This window comes from Pseudorasbora parva, chromosome 9 (genome assembly GCF_024679245.1).
Source record: "Pseudorasbora parva isolate DD20220531a chromosome 9, ASM2467924v1, whole genome shotgun sequence".
Lineage (NCBI taxonomy): Eukaryota > Metazoa > Chordata > Actinopteri > Cypriniformes > Gobionidae > Pseudorasbora > Pseudorasbora parva.
The window spans coordinates 7,572,134-7,595,202 of NC_090180.1; the positions used below are offsets into that span (position 1 = coordinate 7,572,134).

Sequence of the window (23,069 nt, forward strand, 5' to 3'; positions counted from 1 at the left end):
TTTACTCTTGCCTTGCTCTTTTCCTGCTTCTAACACATCAACATTGAGGACAAAATGTTCACATGCTGCCTAATATATCCCACCCACTAACAGGTGCCGTGATGGAGATAATCACTGTTATTCTCTTCAACTGTCATAATGTTATGCCTGATCAGTAAGTCTCAAGCAATATGTCAGTAAATGTGTTAATGGATTTGTACTATACTATATTTGTATTCACTTATAAATCAGCGTATTGGAATGATTTCTGAAGGATCATTTGACACTGAACACTGGAGTAACAATGAATTCAGCTTTGCCATGACAGTTTAACAATATTACAATTTACTGAATGTTTTATAAACTAATGACTTAATTCCCACTCCAAACTTTCGAAAAGTAGTGTATACAGTACTGGCATAATTTTTAGGTGAACTATCCCTTAACGTCTTTTTGTATTCTGGAAATCATTGTACTGGTACAGTTCAATAGATTGCCTATTTGATTTGTATTTTTATATGTGGTACTTTCTCTATTAACAGTAGGGCTGTTTAACTCAGCTGTGTAAAGATTCTCATGGCAGGGCATATTTGGTTGGCTGAACAACCCTAATGTGTCATCCTGTGCTTTACAGTGACTGGGGGTATTTTAACTTGCCTGTCTATGAAGCATGCAGAGGCCAGTGGCCCAGTTTCTGCTTGACAACTCGCTGTATAAGAATCTCTTCCAGGGTCTGTCACAATGGGTTGCTGTCTCACTAGAAGCTCATGCACAAAACCTGAGAAATTATGGTGTGTTGCTGAGCAACTACAGGCTGTCATTCATGTCACAGTTGAAACGTCTACAGAACGTTGCCATATTTGATAGAAATGCAGCATTTCAGTCTGTGTGAAATGCTATTGTGAATCTATAGGCAGCCAGCACGAAGGTTGCAGGTTAACCCACTATAGTCAGTGAAACTGCAACCGTGCTTTCATGTCTGCCTACAGCAAATTATTCAAAGCCTTTAACCCATTTAACCTTTACATTTTTGCTGAACGGTGAATAACAATAAGTTCCATGTGATGTTATTTTCAGCAGAGAATCACATGCCTCAGAGGACTGTATGCAACAGCCTTTTATGTTTCCACACGGCTTGTTGCAAAGATCGCTCTTCTTTTTGCTATACATGTCATGACCGAAAAGATCATGAACCGTAGGTTTATATGTGCCATAATGGTTTTGTACGTCTGTCAGAGCTCTGAAGGGGAAAGCGAGTGGGGATGGATGAATCTGTCTAATAATGCTGATGTATGGAACCAGGAATGCCACAATACATTTATACGGCTGAGCTTCTCTGGCATGATTTTTAGTGCTGTGTAATGACAGCCTGCATTAGCTTCGGAATGTCACACAGATAACTTTCAATGCACACCTCATTAATAAAACAGTCCTCTATTGAGACCTCCATTTTTTAAGTTTTTTTGTCTGGCTAGAATCTAAATGCACACACATTTACATTTCAGTGAATCCGGAAAGCATTCACAGCACTTCACTTTTTCCATAGTTTATGTTACAGCCTTATTCCAAAATGGATTTCATTCGTTATTTTCTTCAAAATTCTACAAACAATACCCCATAATGACAACGTGAAAGAAGTTAGTTTGAAATTTTTGAAAATGTATTAAAAATGAAATGCTCAGGGTCAGTGAGGTGACCAAGAACCTGATGGTGACTCTGACAGAGCTCAAATGTTTCTCTGTGAAGAGAGGAGAACCTTCCAGAAGAACAACCATCTCTGCAGCCCTCCACCATTCAGGCCTGTATGGCCATATTGAGCCACTCCTCAGTAAAAGGCACATGACAGCCTGCCTGGAGTTTGCCAAAAGGCAACTGAAGGGCTCTCAGACCATCACCTGGCCTATACCATCCCTACAGTAAAGCATGGTGGTGGCAGCATCATGCTGTGGGGATGTTTTTCAGCAGCAGGAACTGGGGGAATAGTCATGACTGAGGGAAGGATGAATGCAGCAATGTATAGAGACATCCTTGATGAAAACCTGCTCCAGTGTCTGGAGATCAGAATGGGGTGAAGGTTCATTTTCCAACAGGGCAGTGACCGTAAGCACACAGCCAAGATAACAAAGGAGTGGCTACGGGACAACTCTGTAAATTGTCCTTGAGCCGGGACTTGAAACCGATTGAACATCTCTGGAGAGATCTGAAAATGGCTGTGCAGGTCCTGCAATGAAAAATGGGTGCCAAGCCTGTATAGCATCATACTTAAAAAGACTTGAGGCTGAAATTGGTGTCAAAGGTGCTTTAAAAAAGTATTGAGCAAAGGCTGTGAATACTTATGTACATGTGATTTATTTTGGTCATTTTTTATTTGTAATAAATTTGCAAAGATTTCAAACCAACTTCTTTCACGTTGTCATTATGGGGTATTGTTTGTAGAATTTGGAGGGAAATAATGAATTGAATCAATTTTGGAATAAGGCTGTAACATAAAAAATTGTGGAAAAAGAGAAGGGCCATGAATATTTTCTGGATGCACTGTGTGGGCTGAAACAATGGTTGAAAATGCCCAGGACTGCATGATATCTGTTTTTCTGATTGCTAATGTTACTAATATTGAATCTTTAAATGGTTGGCGTGAGTGTATGAAAGACTGTGGAGCTGGGTACAGTCTTCTCACAAAGAGCCTGTTCAGATCAATAAGAGAAGACAGCTGTAATTATATTGAGGTAGCACAGGGAGGCCGGTCTCCACTGAGCAGCAAACGCTTCTTAATAGCTAACCGACAGCCTCTGATATTCATTCATTTAGAAAGGACCAGCCTATAAGCTTGAAACAGCTCAAACCCACAACTGAGATAGGTGATCACAATCTGTGTGTCAGTCAGTAGGGCCTGAAATGGACCTACTAAAACACTGCCCACAAGTCACGACAGGCTGCTTACCCCTGCCCGTCTGAGGATGACAGATGGCTTCATTTCTGAAGCTGCCATACAGGCAAAGCTTAAGGTGTGACTCAGCCATTGAGGAGCCCAAGCTGGTAAAAAGTCTTAATATTCATGTTTCCCACTAACTGTTTGTTTGCTGTCCTTAATGTGTTGTTTCAAAAGTGTTCAAAGTTAGCTTGCAAGTGTATTTTCATCTCTGATGCGAGTCTATTATTGAAGTCAACTCACGACAGCCCACTTATGTTGACGGTCTGACGCCATCTGTTCCAGTGCCCAATCCCAAACAGCATGTGAAATTTAAAACCTGAGGCGTATTAAGCTCATGGCAATCAGTGTTAAGGCTGCGTACGTCACAGCCTTGCTGATTTATATATTTCTAACGTATTTTTGTGGGCGATATGCCTCATGAATTCATGTGATCCTTACCTGGCAGCATCTGCTGGCGTAATATGCTAATTTTCTCCCCGTTAGACATGAATCAATACAACATCTTAACACCATCAGTGTGTGTGCCTCTCATAGTGGCTGTTTTTCAAAGCAGTCACAGGCTTTATGTGTAACCGGCGAGCAGAGGGCGTGTCGACAATACAGCGCCGTACTCAAGGGTGCCAATAAATTCAGTAATGACGCCAGTTAGCCCACCCAGCACAATACGTCCGATGGCACTGGAGCGTCCTTAGTGATATATGGAGCTCAGACGCGACTTGTTGTTTATGGTGGACCTTCATGAGACATTATAATGAACTGAGACTGGGAGCTTTCCGTGGTGCTGAACCTTTACCCATACAGACAAGAAGATACGATTTTTATTGCAGGTAGCCTATTCTCTTCTGTGCCAAAATGGTACATTGTTATTGTTTAGATTTAAACGTGACATACATCGCTTGCCAAATAAATAAATAATATATTAGTAGTATATTTATGTCTCGGGTCACACCGGACGCGACCGATTACGCGCGCCGCCGCGATGCCTCGACGTCATCCCAGAACACGGACCAATCAGTTGTAAGCTCGATGACTTCAGCAACTGGATAGCTATGTATCCAACTTTATATTCAACTGAAATCCACATACAAATTAATATTGTTAATTAATATAATTATATATAGCCTAATATAATTAATATTATTATATTAGCCTACAATAATGATTAATGTTGTTATAATTTCTACACTGCAGATCTGAAATGAATAGAAAACGTCCCCAGCTGGGTTTGAAAGGTCGAAGTTATTTAAAAATGTAACGAATAAAATCCACACGGAATATTTGTAACTCAAATAATTTTGCTTTAGACGGTTTAGGCATAATAAAGTGTCTGCAGGTGGCTGTGCGGCGAGTGAAAAATAAAAAACCGTCACAACTGACGCTTCCTAGTAGCTACTATATGAGCGATTTACTTTTTAACGCGCCGCTTACGTCCGCCGTAGACGGGTGGAATTCGAAACTGCACGTTTACAAATGCCATAGCAACCGAGCAGTCACATCTTTAATGTACCGCTGCCGTAGACATTGCATTTCTATTCACGGATGTGGAGATGGCAGAAGGCTGTGCTGCAATAGCTGGATATTGAACCCCATGATGTGCGCCTGAAGAAGAGTTGCAAAGCAATGATGTCATAGTTTTAAGTAGGAGCCATGGGAGAGCATATGGTTCGTACCCGCTACCGAAAGGAAGTGTTGCTTTGTTATGAGCAGGCGGCGCTGTAGCTGGCGGAAGGGGAGGTCGCCCAGCCCAGTGTCTCTTCGCCTGGAATAGAGAAGCCGAGGAGAAGACGCGAAAACGGTGGGAAGACAAAGCTGCTACAATGGCCGCGAAATCCGACGGGGTGCTAAAGATGAAGAAAAGCGATGTAGCATTTACGCCTTTGCAGAATTCGGATCACTCGGGTTCGGTTCAAGGGCTCGCTCCGGGATCACAGCCGGATTCTGGAACCGGAGAAGCGGACTTCGTCAACGGGGAGTCGCGGTGCTGTGGCTCAAATTCGACATGCCTCCGCCTCGGCAGGGAGCAGCAGAAATACACGCTCTGGGACTGTCTGTGGATCCTCGCCGCAGTGACTGTGTATTTCGCGGATGTGGGCACTGATGTTTGGCTTTCTGTCGACTATTACCTCCGCCGCGACTACTGGTGGTTCGGGCTTACGCTGTTTTTTGTGGTGCTCGGCTCGTTCTCGGTGCAGGTCTTCAGTTTCCGTTGGTTCGTCCATGATTTCAGCACCGAGGAGAGCTCCGGCGGCGGCGCGGCGAGCTGCTCCCACATGGACGGGAAGCTGCTCAGCTGCTCCGCTTCGCACGGCGACGTTGGAGCCCACCCGTCTACGCCTCAAAGACAGGCGTCCACAGCGAGCAAGAGCAACACCACGAGCAACAGCAGCAACAGCGCTACTGCAGCCCGGACTAGTAAGACACGCTCAGCATCCTGTTCCCTCTGTATCTGGCTGTTGCAGTCCGTCATTCACATCTTACAGCTGGGACAAATCTGGAGGTAAGCTTGAGCAGCGCATTATTTTCAATGGCGCTTGTGTTTGAAGAGCGGAGGTCGTATTGCTTGTCCCCTTTAAAATTAAGCACGTATTTTGTTTAGTGCAACGTGGTTGAAGGACACACTCCAAGAATGTTCTTGAGTTTGGATGACACGTTAAGGCCTACACACACACACATATTTTTAGGTGGTTTTACTGTAAAACTCATATTCATGATCTGCATTGCATACAATGCTGGATATAAGCACAGTAAGCACTTAGTGTTTTATTTGTAAATGGTTGGATTGAATCAAGCTTGAATGACTGAATAGTGTAGACGTTCATTGACTCGTTCCGTTCAAATTCATTATGTAATTGAGAATAAACCTCATAGAGAACTAAAGGCTATTAGTGGGTGATCGATCGCCTTGTATGAAAAGTAGTTGCAAATATTTCCCTGGTGGCATCTTACAGTGCATGAGGTTATTGGCTCACCCATGAAGTTGCATTCTCTTTGCACGTCATTTGCCCAGTTGTACTCAATGCTTACATCAGTGACAGAGCTAATGAACGGGATCACGGAAACCTATTCAGTTTCACAGCGTCAGCCCATCGGGGTCTTCAGAAAGCTGAATGAGTTCTGATCAGCATGTTCAATGGAGTGATATTCCATTTACTCTAGGTCTTTGACCCTGAGGATTGTATTTGGATGCTGTCCAAACAGTAAAGGATGTTGGATTGCTGTATTGGAATTAGGCCATCAAAGCTATGGTCTAATGTATAATGATTGCAAATATGATGGTACATTGTGATCAGCCTTAAAGACCCCATTATGAAATTGCGCGATGCTGTCGTTACTTACAGATGTGGCATTTGAATGGATGCAATCTGCTGTCTTACAGCTGGTTTGGTTTCGTCTCCCACATTTGTGTCCAGTCAGCTCTGAATTGAAAGAATGTTGTTCGGAGAGAGTTGCTAATTAATTAAAAGCTAGAAGTGGGAAAGCTGAATGGAGTGACTGAAAAGCCTACTTCACAAATCTAGGCCACAACAATCACACCAATACAGCCCAAATCCTGCAGAATGCGCTTCACCTGGGTATTTTCGTGAACCAAGTATTGATTTGGTGGGTTATTTTCTTCGTATTTTTACGCTTTTTTTTCTCTTTTGGTGTCATCCTGTTGGTGTCACATGGTTTAGGGTGACGGGAATGAAGCTGACACGGTTGTGTAGTTGTGTTCTCTCGGAGGGGGAGGATTGTTGAGACATGCGCTGCACGTGGCACTGTGCAAAAGGTTCACCAGTCTGGGACATCTCACAAAGCAAAGCAATTTAAAAATAGCTTGCTTCACTAATAAAGTTCTTGATATTCAACAAAGGAAATGTGTCAGAGTGCTAGAATTGGAGATTGATTGTGCAATGTGAAGGTCTACATTTAGCTGTCATATATGTTATTGATGTATATATGATATACATATGTATTCCCATAGTAATGTACAGGAAAAACCCTGTTCGAATGTGAAACCTTTAACTGTTGAGTTACATTAAAGTAGGGTTTTTACAAGCACTTACATATGAACTTTAATTCAAAGGAATACACTACATAAAGGGATTTCAGGCTGACATAATAGAGTTTTCCACATTGATGCTGAATCATGCCATCCTGTACCGATCTGGGCTGTTTGACACAGGGGTTTTTTGTATTGTGGTTTTGCGAAACTATGATTTGAATGTATGTAAACATCTATTGTGAGTCTCTACTTCACTAAAGTATGGTTATATGGTGTATGTATGGGTTTATATGTATATGGGTATACCGCTTCTCTCTGTGCTCAAAATCATTCGGCTCCAATGGTGGAAATTTAAGTACTTTAAGACAAAGTCCTAGTATTTATTTTGCATAAAGTTATATGGCCACTTGTTTAAACAACAACACAAGTAGAAACGTTTTTTATTAACAATAGCTATTATCAACTGTTTTAATGTCATTTAAAATTATCTACATGTGAATGATTTTCTTTTTGGAACAGCAGTTAGCAATGCTGGGCGTCTGACGGACTTAAAGACTGCGTAATGCACTTTGCAAGTAGTTTTAATTTTAATTTGTTTCAGGACTTTCATTTTGTAATTAGCATTTTTTTTAACCAAACCTGAAGGTTTTCATATATTCTAGACTTTCTTGTTAAGCAGCTAGACTTGTTTTTCCATGGACTAAAACTCAGTCTTTTTGAGGAGAAGAATTGAGTCTTCATCCTGCACTTAAGATAATAAAGACTGAAATGATCTGAAGGAAGATGCTCAGGCATGCCTGAAGCATGGCAATGGGACAGCTCTCAGGCTCATTCCCTTCTCAGGGAACCGGGTTACAAACGTAACCCTAAGACGGTTTCTGTCCCTCCATGAAAAATCCAGGTAACCAAAACACAAACATGTCATAAAGGAGCCATAAAATGAATTCATATATATCAGGTGGAATAATCTTTGGTCTTGTAAAGATATATGATCGTTTAACAGATTTAATTCTTGCTTTTAAAACACACAGATCGCGTCACATATGGTAAACGTTAAAACGTGTGTGTTACATGTTGATCCAGGAAGTGGTTAAGACTATGCAAACTTTTGGGGGTGTTGATGGACTCAATCTACCTCATCTGAGTTTTGCTCATTGTTCTGAATCTGAACCAGACATAGCCTTTGACAAAAACTTGATTTTCTTAGCTTTTTGCTCAAAATGTTGCTAATTCAAGTGTTAAAAAAAGTGTTTGTTTTTTTTTAAAGCAAAGGGTCTGTTCTTTCTTTTGATATATTGTATGTTCAGATATCCATAAAATAAAAAAAATACTGTAGTGGTGGGAATCGCAGGGTACCTCACGATACGATACACGGTACATGACTCACGATACCGATAATATCACGATACAACAATTCTGTGATAATTTATATATTGCTAGACAATCCTATAATTATGCATCAATATATCTTTCTTAAAGGTGCCCTAGAATGAAAAAGATAATTAACCTTGCCATAGTGAAATAATAAGAGTTTAGTACATGGACATCAGATGTGGGTCTCAAACACCATTGCCTCCTACTTCTTATGTAAATCTTATGCATGAAAAACACCACGAAAAATAAGTGATTCACAACATAAAACCAACTGTGGCACAATTGTTGGGGATCATTAATATGTACGCCCCCAACATTTGCATCTGTCCAAACTTGCATTTTCAAGCAGATCTGACGGAGCCGAATCATCGGGACTTCAGGTAAACAAGCGACACTCGAGGATAGCGAAAACGGCAGCTCTCATGGACAGAAATGTCATGTTCAGGCTGTGCAGGAGACGTGAGGACTTTTCATACCCTTCCCACAGACAAAAAATGTCAACAGCCATGATTGATGTTTATTATAATCGGATACCGCAGCAATTTAATTAAATCAAAATCGTTCGTTTCCTCTGCCCATTTCAAGCAAGCTTCACTCAGCATCTTAAACTGAAGAAAGTGACAATTACAACTGTATTCCTGCAAGCAGTAAGCAGTGATTTATCAACTGCTTACTGCTTGGGGGAGCGTTCGTGCTTGCGGTGGCTAGATTTCAATAATTTAGCTTTTCTGTGAAAAGTACAAGTATAATATCCAGTGTTTTACCTAAACATGTACAATCTGGCAACGCAAGCTCTCTCTCGTGCGCGGATGATCAGAAAACACCAATAATAAAGTAGGCTGCATTTTAGCAATCTCCATTTGAGATGTTCTTAAAGTGTCATTCAGTCGGTCTGTGTTCTGTCAGGACGGTCAGGACTCACGACCCGCTTCGCTGAACATCTGAACTGCTGTGTACTGTGAGCTGCAGAAATAAGCCAATCAGAGCAGAGATCAACATTCATATTCATGACCCTTCCAAATAAGGCGAAAACAGCATTACATCCTAGGGACAATTTCTAGGGTTGTAAATGGACCTGTAAAACTGTATCTGGACAATTTTTCCCCTTAAATAAGCCACATACCCTATATGTAGATATCAGAGAACAATTTCACATATTGTTTCAGCTCATTCTAGGGCACCTTTAACTATGACAACAAAATGCCAGTGAAAATGTTAAATGTTGATTTTCTGTGTGTAGAAAAGTGTAGAACGGCACAGTCTGTAAATTAAATTAAGTAAATTAAACACTTTCAATGAGATCAGGTAATGACGTTACAAATGGCTTTGCATGTTTGTGGTATTACCTATACACAGTTCTTTAATAACCTAATGATGAACCTAAAGATACAAAACAATGGATTTTGGGTGTATTTTGCTACAGAACTTACCAAAAGTCCAAAACAATTCTGTGTGCTTTCCGTGTGTGCGATGGTATTTTTATCAACTGAGAACTTGTGAAAAGCTTGAAATGTGTAAAGAAGTCAAAACAGTGCCAAGAATTCCTCCGTCATCAACGAATATCTGCTGCAAGGAGAATCGATGCCTGTACCGAACTGTGATGGTCAACGTAGCTCCTATGACGAGAAAAAAACAAGTTCTTTTTAGGGTCATATCTTGTGACATCATGTCCTGATTTTGTTTCGTTTCGATGTCTTAGGTCCGTGTTGCATTCATATTTTAGTCGAACCACGCCAGAGTTCGTTTGGATCTTTTTAGGGGTCTCGGCCCACTTGTTTGCTGCACACCAGGATTCAGGTGGCGTGTTCAAGTTTATTCAAATGAACTGCACTAACAAAGCAATCACACATTCAATTCAATTGGACCAAACCTGCAGAGGTTGAGCACACCACAAATCTGTTCAAATAAAGCGATTGTATCTGTTCACAAGATTGGATTAAACTGCTTGGATTCTCATCCTTGGAATGGGCCACTTCCGGTATTTTGTCGGTACAACATTTTTGGATCTTTTACATTTTGGTTACCTGGACTTTGAATGGAGAGACAGAAACCTCTCAGGTTCAATTTGTGTTTTGAAGATAGAGTCCTAAAGGTTTGGAATGACATGAGGGTGGGTAAATGATGATTTTGTTGATTTTGGGGTGAACTAACCCTGATATCATTAAAACTTTTCCATTGTGTCATGATGATTAGCAGTGGTATATTTTCAAATGTTTTCACTGACAACACTGTTAGAGCTGTGGAACAATAGGTAGAGCGCATATCCTGATCTAAGTCATAACTTTTCTGTTTTTCTGTGTTGTCCTTTAAAATGAAAGATAAAGCTTTTAAATAGTTCAATTCTAAATATTCAGCACGCTCATCATTGTGCAAGTAAAGGATGCGCTGTGAGTCTTCAGTATATCGCTTCAACCATGTAAACTTATGCCACACATTTAAATGAATCTGCAATATATGCTAATGAGCTTACATAAATGACCTGCTTTATTTACAGCTTTCAGACATAAGGCTGATTCGCACTGCACCAATAGATGCCGACGCTTCGGCAGGTTTGGTCAGATCGTGTGTGTCAGTGTCTGTTGTCATTGGTCAGGTCGTGGAATGTCTGAGAAGTGACGTACTGTAATCCGGTGAGTTGTTGTTTTTTGCGTTGTTTGTACAGTGCGAATTGGCTTTTAATAGACATCTGACTTTAGTGGAACAGCATTGCATATTTATGAAATGCATATCTACACTCAAATCACTCATTCCTTCATATGTCTTACACGCTAATTATATTTAAGTACAGGTAATTAATCCCCTTATAATTTTGAAAGCGATTCTGTGTTTCTGCATGTAAAGTCTTGCTGATTGCGGTCATGATTGCACTGCAAATGAGCATTCACCAAACCACTGTGTACAGGCCACTTGTTGTTGACTACATGCTGTGTATATGTATGCATATGGGTCTGAATAAAGTATGAAGCATTTAAATTCGCACAGTAGGAGTCTACTTGGAACTGGGGTTATAATCCACGCCTGTGCTTAATGGCCCATGCTTTTCCCCTCCATGATGACTCGTATACTCATACATATACTCGTCTGGTCAAGAACATGCTTGCAGGTCTCATAGACACTGCACTACACTTCATTGATAGCCTGACAAGCCAGACCCACATCAAGATATTTGGTCTGGAAACTCACCATTGACAGGGCTCAGTCCGAGGGACGGATAAGCGGTTGTCTTTCAAACTCCCTCTGCACGCGATAGGATAGAGCTACGACCAACCAGAGCAACGTGAAGTGGAGCTAGTTGACAGATTAAACTTTTGCCGTATCCGGTCGACAAAACTCAACACATCTTCCCTTCTTAAGAATGATTTCAGTGCCGTTCTTTGTTCTTTTATCAGAGAAAAGCTTAACTCCAAGTCTTACAGAGTTGCGGTCAAAGCCGATTGTGGAGTCCGCCGTTCTCCAGCTTCTGTGTTTACTAGAAGCACGCAAGCGCAACTCTGTCATCATTATGTTAAGCCCCGCCCACCGACTCTATACACGATGTGATTGGCCTGGCCAGAGTTTGATTTTTACAGCTCAGACGTGTATTAAGACTTGCTAGACGACACTCGCTGTAGATTAATTTAATACAGAAAGTAACCAAAGATGGATAATACCTAGCTAACAGGGAACATTCCCAGTACTTTAGCTAATGTTCTGGCAAGGTGTAAACAAGCATTCTTCCAGTAAAATCAGTGGAACATTTGTTCACAAGTTCTCAAAAGTTCTCTTTTTTTTCTAAAAAAAAATGTTACTGCTTATTTCAGAATGTTCAGAGAGCATTCAGAAGTAGCATTACCAAAATGTTTGGAGAATGATAAAATTGAATGTTTCTTTAATGTTTCCCTAAAAAAAAAAATATTTTAGAGAACATTCAAGAAATAATGTTTCATAACTTAAAGCAAAACATTCTTATAACAAATTTGTGTTAGCTGTGAGACTGCTTGTACTATGAAGCTGTAAAATGGGTCCTTATCTCTCCAATAAAGAGGCTCCTTTCGAAGCAACCGCTCTCCAGTGAACTCAGTCTAAATTATCATATTAAGTTAAACATGGAGATTTATGCCAATGAGTGAGATTTTCATGTATTGCAAACAAATGGTACAGCTGAACAAGGCCATTGCTATTTAGCTTTATCCATGTCACCCACCCACACTGTCTGCCACATCTCACTGAGAGTAAAGGCAACATGTTGCCTATAATTTAGAAGCAAGGTGGCAGGTATCAAGGAGGCAAGGAGGGACATGCACTCAAACAGTCCACAATTTACACTTTAGAGTTGAATTAAATAGCTGTTACACCTATCCATGCAGAAGACTGTGCCTGATTTCAGAATTACTCATTTAATTCTACCCTTATTTTGAGACGATATCCTTTCTCTTGAAGATGTCAACACACCAGTTAGATGTTTTATTATCACATTGCACTTGTCATGAATTACACTCAAGGCAACAGTAAATCAAAACGGAAGACTTATGTCAAAACAAAATGCAATGAACAAAAGCAAACATAAAAAGCACAAAAACCCTCTAGTTTGTAGTAGTGGGAACCTACATGGCAAAAATATATTCATCCTAATTGAGTAAACCGAGCGTGAGGAGATTAAAGCTTGTATTATCACTCTTTTTTATTAATCACAAAATAAAAATAAAATGACAGGAATGACTTTAACTGGTTAGGATGGCTGTATCAAAGTTAGAGGCTCTTTAAGAACATAGAGTACTCCTGGGTAGGCTGTAGGCAGAAGCTGTTCTCACATGAGAGGTAAGTGAGATCAGATCTGTGTATAGGTGCTTGCAGCTGAGCTGTGAGCTTGTAGTGAGAATCTAATTTCCATTGAACTGTAATACACATCCAACTGTAATAAACATTTAACAAAGCTCAATTTGGGTGCCATTAACTGGAATTCCACTGTGAAACGGAATAATAGTGTATGTGAAGGGGTCATATTATTCCATCAGCATTAGAGATACCAAACAGCTTTGCAGTTGGGTTTCAGAGGCGTATGTGGAGGCCATTATCCAGCAGATAGGCTGGTTGCAGAAGATTTCTTGTTGTGTTGCGAGATGAGACACAGCCAAATGTGGAAAGCACTTTTTATTTTCATTTGATAGTTTGAGTGAGGTCCCAACCCAACATACAGCACTGTGCAATCGTCTCACATTAGTATTTTCAGCCAAGAAAATGGTTTTAAGCCAGTTATTTATCTTTTGCTGTAGTGTATCAGTAGTAAATATAAAACAAATTTAAAAAAAAAATCCCTTTTGCCATTCATTTTAAAATAATCTAGTGACATTTTTGGATGCACAAACAGCCAGTATGCTCCACACGGATCTGATGTCACCATCATCGAGAGTGTCTGTGATTATGAGACAGACTAAATCTAGGAGAACTGAGGCAGGGTCTCCAAGAAGCTTGACTGGATAGGAGAGGCTCTACAGGCACCCAAACTATAGGTTAGGCTGATAGGCTGATTTTGGGCCCAGTTCTCCCCTTCAAAAAATCCTAGATAAAGTCCAGACTATCTTGATGGCTCTGCAATCATATTTCCCCATGGCATGAGGTGGGTTAAGAATGATTGAATCTGCTCAGTGGAACGTCGGGCCACTCCAATCTCCAATCGTACATTTTGAAAATGTTGAATATTGAAATCCTGTTGTGTGGGGGAAACCCCAAGGACAAATGCGCACGCACTCCAATTCTCACATGGAATGAAACAGTACCCAATCAGAAAGCAACACAACTTCATCCAAACCTTTTTCTGTAACATTTCAGAGTATAAATGTCTTTGTTTAAAAAAAAAAAAATCTCTAGTTTGAATTGGCTTGATGCTTCTGTGCAAGCCTGTTGGCTATTATGTCTCCTGTCACTAATGATAAATATTGATGAAATGCTACAGTTGTTGGTTGAGACGTTTTAAAGCTTTGTAGGCTCCTTTTGATTTTTTTTCCCCTTTGTAGAGCGGTAAAGAAAGAATCTGTGTCATCTCTCAAGATACATTCTTGCTTTTAATAATCTGAAAAGTGATGACTATATTGGAGGGCCCAAATGCTCAGTTTCTAAGTAAGACACAGTTTCTCTCAGGGTAGATAAAATAACTGGTTTCTAATTTTTGGGTAATAAATCCTCAGAATGCATCTGCTCGGAGCACTGGGCATGACAGGTCCCACCAGCAGCCATTGTTTGAGTGTGTTGTGTGCTAGTGATGATGACCTGTTTTCTCTGAGCTGGGTTTTCAGGAGAGGAGACATCAGGAGGCATCTCGCCAGATGCCGCCCTGCAGTCCACCGTCAACTGGCATGTCCTCTCTCACACCCAAACCCAACCGCACAATTATAATTAATGTTGGAAAATGCAATTATGAATGTGAGCATGGCTCATTTAACAAACAAGCAAACAAGTTCAAAATGATGCCATCTGTAATATATATTTATTCAGAACAGGACCTGAGTGGAAGCATTAGTGGACTGATGTTCTCGCCTTTCTCTTATCTGAGAAATGATGACTTGTGGCTGAGGGTGTAATATGTTAATGATATGTATTTTTATACTTGTCAAAATCTTAGCTCAGATTTAACCGTTTTCTCCTCAGGAAGTCAGTTTGTGATTTTAATTGTAGTAAGGTTGTGACTTGTGTCATTTTCTGTGGATGGATATGTAGTCTGATATTGCATATCTACCAATATCCTCCTTTTGATTCCTGTAGGTATGAGGTGTGTTACAGTTTTGATGCTGATTGACCCTCTTTATGTGCCTGCAATTTAAACCAGGCTTTTATGCCCTCCGTTGTGCTTTAATGCTTATTGAATAAAATTGTATTGAATACACTCTTCTGCCCTGATTATGTATGTGGGTGGTAAATAATTATTGCTGATTACTAGAGTTTAACCCCTTACTGCACTCCCACCCCCCATTTTGGCAAGTGGAGCTTAACTCACTACAGTGGCTCTACAATAATTTTATGAAGCGACGACAATAGTTTTGTGAGCAAAAAAATTCTAAATAACGACTTGCATAGCGATGGCTGATTTCAAAACACTGCTTCCTGAAGCCTCGGAGCTTAATGAATCAGTGTATCGCTGCAGTTTCTCTTGTCAAACCGTCAAACTGCTGAAATCATGTGACTTCGACGATCCGAACCGCTGATTTGATACACTTATTCATAACGGTTTGAAGCTTTATGAAGCGATGTTTTGAAAAAAAAAAAAGTTGTTATTTAGTTTTTTTGCGCACAAAAACTATTCTCGTCGCTTCATAAAATGATTGTAGAGCCACTGTAGTGAGATGGGCTTTGTAACGACGTCTTTAGTGCCTTTATGGGTCTTGAGAGAGGAAATGACATTGGTGTCAATGAAGGCCTTTCTGAGCCATCGGATTTCAACAAAAATATCTTCATTTGTGTTCCGAAGATGAACAAAGGTCTTACGGGTGTCGAACGACATGAGGGTAATTATTGACTGAATTTTATTATTTACCCTTTAAATGACATACCCAAAATGAAAAGCTTGCTGCTCATAAGCCATTCTGACTAGACCCATAACCAAAATATATTTAGAAAGCCAAGACACGAGAGTTGACAGTTTAAGACACATAATTACTTAGACTGTAATTAATTTGGAGATACATAAAACCAAAACATACAAAAATAAAAATATTAAGAATATACTGTACTTTTTAATGTTTAAACATATTATGTGGATGTGGTATAACAACTTTTAACCACAATAAATGTGAAGCCACAAATCTGCTCATGCTTGAAATCTGAGTATTACATCTCTAAAACTATTAATTTTTTAGGACGCATTTCCTATAGACCACATCATAGTTTTAGTTTTTTGGAAAGGCTGATAAGATGCTTATAAAATATTTTATTTCCCTGTAAATACCTATTTGCAGTCAAATGTCTGGTGAGGAGAACTGCTCCATTCATATTCTATTGTTCTCACTCAACAAACCTTTCACATCTCTGCCGGTATGAGACTTAATCTTTATTATTCTTTTATCAAAATTATTTGATTATTTGTTTGTATTTAGCCATTATTATCCTTTATTATGACAATACATGACTTTACCATCCACAACAATTTCACCCCACTATACTTTAATCTACCTATTATCTAAAATCTTTCCAGAAAACAAAACAAAAAAAGTATTCTTGGGACCATAATGTGAAGTCTTTTAACAAAATTAGATTATGGAATATAATAGCATGACAGGTGCATTAGAGCTACCATTATTATTATTATTATTATTATTATTATTATTATTATTATTATTATTATTATTATTATTATTATTATTATGTATAGTAGATGACCTCTTTTCAACCCTATATGATGAAAAAAGCAGTTTGGGGCTCAACACCAGGATGTTAACAGCCTTAGCTTCACTCTAAGCTGAAAATAAGCGAGAATGTGGAAATGGAGCCCCTTTAAGCAGCCAAAGTCAATAATGAACAGCTCTGTGCCCTATCATATCCAGATCCTCTGGGATTCAACTACAGGATGGCTTTCTCTGAAAAATGAGCTTTTAGATGGTGATCAGATGAAGATTAAGATGCTCATAGAAAGTTAAATCTTACTCAGTTGACGCATATGCCTATTTACTATTTATGTGCCTATTTATTAAAAGACTGCCTCCGCAGAAGAAAATCAACACCTACTTCTACATCATTACCACTGTAGCCCCGTCCACTCATTCACACATGACAAGTAGTAGGTAAATAAAAGACATGATGCTAACACTAGACTAGATTGAGCAACTAAGTGAAAAAACATGCCTTTAAAGAGTGCAAAATGTTGTGCAGTGTCAGGTTGTGGAAAAGCACAGTCGCTGCATTACCTTCCGTCTGACGCTGGATTTGCTGAAAGGCTGAAATTAAAAAACTGTGCTGTGCCTTCTATACTGGATTCGACAGGAACGGCGCAACACACTTATGTGAGTAAAAAAATGTGTACTGCATGTGTCACTATTGCTTTATTACTTACAGATCATTTGATATGTACTTGTTTATCCAAAATCACCTTATTTACATTGTGTTTGCACTGTTAGTTATTACGAAAGCATTTAGTTAGTATACATAAACCGAGTTGCAATGACGAGATTTCTACATTTATGCGCTCAACATTTCTACATTTGACATTTCTACTACAATGCTCATCACTGCAACCTATCATGGCATGATCTAAAGATTACGCTATTATCAACACTTCAAAATTAACCTTGAGAGCTGTCACAGTAAAAACATGCTAGAAGTTTTTGAGAGAGTTCCACATGTAATACTATTTCATATGTAAAAATGTTAGCCAATCACAGGAGTGGGCGTTTACACTAAATCTCAGAGCAGAAACGCCCCTTCAAACTGAGTGTTCAAATCAGTGTAGGAAAAATGCCTTTTATTTCTAAATTATGACAATTTTCATCTAAAAATAATATAAGTTCACCCCGGAAAACATAATAAAGTAATACTGTTCATGACCCCTTTAAGGCTGGCCGAAACTAAAAGGTTTTTAAAATCCTATCATATTTCCAAAATGAGAAAGACCACAAATCACACATTTAACAATTTTGTTCCTATAGTGCAATGTGTGGAGTGCCTTGATGTGATCTAACAGACTTTATTCACAAACAACCAGAGACCCGACTGTGAACACGGGACATCTCACAAAATCTTCATGGTCAAACGTGACTTTAGAGTAAACAAATATGGCAGACGACTGGCAAAGATAAATGCAGATAATAGTAATGGGACTGCTTTTTTACTAAAAAAGGTTTGGGTAAAGTTGTGTTGCTTTCTGATTGGGTACTGTTTCATTCCATGTTACAATTTGAGTGTGTGTGCATTTGTCCTTGGGGTTTCCCCCACACAACAGAATTTCAATATTCAACATTTTCAATACGGTTGGAGAACAGAGTGGCCTGACGGTCCCCCAAGCAGATTCAATCACTCTTAACCCACCTCACGCCACAGGGAAATATGATAAAATAATCTGTGGAGCCATCAAGATAATCTGGACTTTACTAATCTGGAGAAGTGGGCCCAAAACCGGCCCGATTATCTTGTAGTGTGGGTGCCTTTAGATGCTCTCCAGGTGTATGTTTGCATTGAAACACTTTGTTTTGTTTGGCTGAAAGCTGGTGACAAGGGAGCTGTCCTTCTAATGCCACAACTACGAGCAAGGCCTGGCGTGGGTTGCCCACCTTGGATGAATATTTAACATTGCGTGCTGTGAGAGCCCTGACTGCCACCTCTTGCATTATTTATCAAATTCCGGCTTGTCAGGCACTGCATGCCATTCTCCATCATTACCTCGCTGCTTAAAGTGACAAAAAAAAACAGACAATGAATCCAGCTTACACCATTTCATCTCCAGAATGAGTAGATATCAGAGCAGTGGCTTTGAAAGTAAGTCACTAGGAAAGGAAATGTATATGGCCATCCGTGTCTTTCAGATAAAAAAAATAAAAATTGGTCCCACTTTATATTAGGTGGCCTTAAGTACTATGTACTTACATTGGAAAAATAAGTACAATGTACTTACTGTGTTCAAATTGTATTGCAAAACACTTTTGCTCATATTTAGGTGGGATACGGGTAGAGTTAGGGACAGGTGTGGTGGTGTGGGATAGTTTAAGGGTAGAGTTAGGGACAGGTGTGGTGGTGTGGGTCAGTTTAAGGGTAGAGTTAGGGACAGGTGTGGTGGTGTGGGTCAGTTTAAGGGTAGAGTTAGGGACAGGTGTGGTGGTGTGGGTCAGTTTAAGGGTAGAGTTAGGGACAGGTGTGGTGGTGTGGATCAGTTTAAGGGTAGAGTTAGGGACAGGTGTGGTGGTGTGGGTCAGTTTAGGGGTAGAGTTAGGGACAGGTGTGGTGGTGTGGGTCAGTTTAAGGGTAGAGTTAGGGACAGGTGTGGTGGTGTGGGTTAGTTTAAGGGTAGGGTTAGGGACAGGTGTGGTGGTGTGGGTCAGTTTATGGGGTAGGGTTAGGGACAGGTGTGGTGGTGTGGGTCAGTTTAAGGGTAGAGTTAGGGACAGGTGTGATGGTGTGGGTCAGTTTAAGGGTAGAGTTAGGGACAGGTGTGGTGGTGTGGGTCAGTTTAAGGGTAGAGTTAGGGACAGGTGTGGTGGTGTGGGTCAGTTTAAGGGTAGGGTTAGGGACAGGTGTGGTGGTGTGGGTCAGTTTAAGGGTAGGGTTAGGGACAGGTGTGGTGGTGTGGGTCAGTTTAAAGGTAGGGTTAGGGACAGGTGTGGTGGTGTGAGTCAGTTTAAGGGTAGGGTTAGGGACAGGTGTGGTGGTGTGGGTCAGTTTAAGGGTAGAGTTAGGGACAGGTGTGGTGGTGTGGGTCAGTTTAAGGGTAGAGTTAGGGACAGGTGTGGTGGTGTGGATCAGTTTAAGGGTAGAGTTAGGGACAGGTGTGGTGGTGTGGGTTAGTTTAAGGGTAGGGTTAGGGACAGGTGTGGTGGTGTGGGTCAGTTTAAGGGTAGGGTTAGGGACAGGTGTGGTGGTGTGGGTCAGTTTAAGGGTAGAGTTAGGGACAGGTGTGATGGTGTGGGTCAGTTTAAGGGTAGAGTTAGGGACAGGTGTGGTGGTGTGGGTCAGTTTAAGGGTAGAGTTAGGGACAGGTGTGGTGGTGTGGGTCAGTTTAAGGGTAGGGTTAGGGACAGGTGTGGTGGTGTGGGTCAGTTTAAGGGTAGGGTTAGGGACAGGTGTGGTGGTGTGGGTCAGTTTAAAGGTAGGGTTAGGGACAGGTGTGGTGGTGTGAGTCAGTTTAAGGGTAGGGTTAGGGACAGGTGTGGTGGTGTGGGTCAGTTTAAGGGTAGAGTTAGGGACAGGTGTGGTGGTGTGGGTCAGTTTAAGGGTAGGGTTAGGGACAGGTGTGGTGGTGTGGGTCAGTTTAAGGGTAGGGTTAGGGTCAGGTGTGGTGGTGTGAGTCAGTTTAAGGGTAGGGTTAGGGACAGGTGTGGTGGTGTGGGTCAGTTTAAGGGTAGGGTTAGGGTCAGGTGTGGTGGTGTGAGTCAGTTTAAGGGTAGGGTTAGGGTCAGGTGTGGTGGTGTGAGTCAGTTTAAGGGTAGGGTTAGGGACAGGTGTGGTGGTGTGGGTCAGTTTAAGGGTAGGGTTAGGGACAGGTATGGTGGTGTGGGTCAGTTTAAGGGTAGGGTTAGGGTCAGGTGTGGTGGTGTGAGTCAGTTTAAGGGTAGGGTTAGGGTCAGGTGTGGTGGTGTGGGTCAGTTTAAGGGTAGGGTTAGGGACAGGTATGGTGGTGTGGGTCAGTTTAAGGGTAGGGTTAGGGACAGGTGTGGTGGTGTGGGTCAGTTTAAGGGTAGGGTTAGGGACAGGTGTGGTGGTGTGGGTCAGTTTAAGGGTAGAGTTAGGGACAGGTGTGGTGGTGTGGGTCAGTTTAAGGGTAGGGTTAGTGACAGGTGTGGTGGTGTGGGTCAGTTTAAGGGTAGGGTTAGGTGTAAGAAACATGTATGTACACAATAAGTGCATTGTATCAAATGATTAATTACAATGGTAATACATAGTAGTTAAGGCCTCCTGATATAAAGTTGGTCCAACATTTTTTTTAGGATGTTTCTCCTGAGAAAAAGGCCTCGGTAATCTTCTGTATGTTGGCTAAGAATTTCAGAAGATATTGCAGCAGTGTGTCTAAGATCTGAAGAATCTTTGCAATCAAAAGTCAGATAATGCTCTCATGAAATGTATTCAAAGGCCAGTCATTTAAGCAATGCTGAGAACATTAATAATTGTTTACTGTATGCCAACAGTTGGCTTATTTGTATCAATTGATTTTGAGTTTTAGAAGTAACATCTGTGAAAATTATAAACACAACTTTGTTTTTATGTTTAAAATGTAATTTATTTCTGTGATGGCAAAGCTGAATTTTCAGCAGCCAATATTCCAGTCTGCAGTCTCACATGATCCTTCAGAAATCTGATATCCTGATTTCTTATTATTAATGTTAAAGACAGTTAATACTGCTTAATATTTTGTGGAAACCATGAAACATATTACAGAATTCTTTGATTAATTGAAATTTCAAACAGCATTTATTTGAAATAGGAATCTAACATTATAAATGTCTTTACTGTCACTTTTGATCCATTTAATTTAAATTATTTTACCTTGCTGAATAAAAGAAAAAAGAAAAAAAAACTTTCTGACCCTTAAACTTTTGAACAGTAGAATAATCTATCATATTTGCACATTAACATGAAATATTATGCAACCTTCCTGCACATTTATGAAATGATTAAGAACTTCATTCAATCAAAATGAGTTTTGTGGCTTTAAGTTCTTCTGCTAGCTTTGAGGTCATTTTCATGCCAATATATTAACTTAAATTAGGGTCTATATTACATTTATTTACATTAATTTAGTCTTTTAGAAAATGATGCTTGTCGTGCGATTTTAAAATGAGCTGCTGGTCTCCGGTGTGTCTGGAGACTAGAAGTGGCTGTAGTTTGGTTGATCAGTCCATTGAGCATCAGGATGTTTCCCTCTGCCCAGCTCTCCATGGCCCATCACTCCTCATTTGATCTGTTGCTTGAAATCAAGTGAAAAATATCAGGACACTCACTCCATTAAGCTCTTTCCACATCAAAGGTTTGAGGTGTATAAGAGAGAGAGAGAGCCAGAAAGAGAGATAGATATAAAGACAGACTGAAAAAGTATTCAGATTTTAAAAAAGACTGTATTTAAGAAGTAAAATATGAATATGCAGAGAGAAAAAGAGACTATGCTGTGTTCAGTTCTACCACCTTTACTTAGGCTTGACGATCAATTGCTTTGCTGAATTCAGCAGTGAGGGCAACAGGTAGCAGGACTCTCAAAAGCCTTGATAAAAACCCAATATAATCTTCCCAAAGGCTTTTGGATTGTCGCAAAAAACAAGCTCTGTCATCAACAAAAGTTTATGATACTTCCACGTTTTGTCCATCAAGATAATTTTCACAGATGAACACAACTTTATGAATTTTGAAGCCTAAATGCAATCGCCAAAAGTAAAAGGCTGCACCACGGTTGATTTCACCATCACTAAGTTCTGACAAATCTTTCTGTTTTTATCTAAAAAACAAAAAACAAATAATATTCTGGAACGTTTGAGGTCAAATAGTTTATAAGAGCACAATAATGAGCATAATAAGATTGTAAAAGCGGGCTGAGTTTACCTTTTCGACATTGATGATGTTTGTGGCATCATGGTGGTCAGTGATGCTCCATCCGACAAACTAGCATACGACTACTTTAAAATCATTTCAATACATTTATAAAAGTTACAAAGCTCTTTAAAAACTCCACATGTCTGCCCCTCCCTCTCTATTTTTTTAACATCTTATGAGACATGTCAAGTGTGCCAGGTAATATGGTCATGGGAGCGCACACTGCGTTGAAGCATATTCAATTTTGATTAGTGTTCAAATTTTTTTGGGACACGTCTTTCTGATTACTGATAGGCTGTTTTCAAAAAAAAAAAAAAAAAAGTATAAAAAGTTAAAAGTTTTAAAAGCTTTAAAAGTTGCTACAAAACTGACTTTGATAGAAATGTAGTGGAGTAAAAAGTATGTTATTTGTCTTTCAAATGTAGTGAAGTTAAAGTCATACTTTACTACAAAAATAATACTCAAGTAAAGTACACATACTCAAAAAGTGTACTTAAGTACAGTACTCAGGTAAATGTACTTAGTTACTGCCCACTTGTTGACTTTTGGACGAGGGAACTGGAAGTGCTAAATGCTAACTCGTTTCTGCGTTTTGGCCTACAAAGT

The 23,069-nt window shown here is 40.0% G+C and overlaps 1 protein-coding gene across 1 annotated transcript in view; it reads left to right on the forward strand.

The window, feature by feature from the left end:
- The first annotated feature begins 4,127 nt into the window (after positions 1–4,127).
- Positions 4,128–23,069, forward strand: part of xkr4 (XK related 4) — a 68,827-nt gene continuing 49,885 nt past the window's right edge. The window contains exon 1 of the mRNA XM_067453692.1: positions 4,128–5,408. Coding sequence (XP_067309793.1) covers positions 4,729–5,408 — 680 coding nt within the window. The 5' untranslated portion in view covers positions 4,128–4,728. The remainder of the gene's footprint in view (positions 5,409–23,069) is intronic.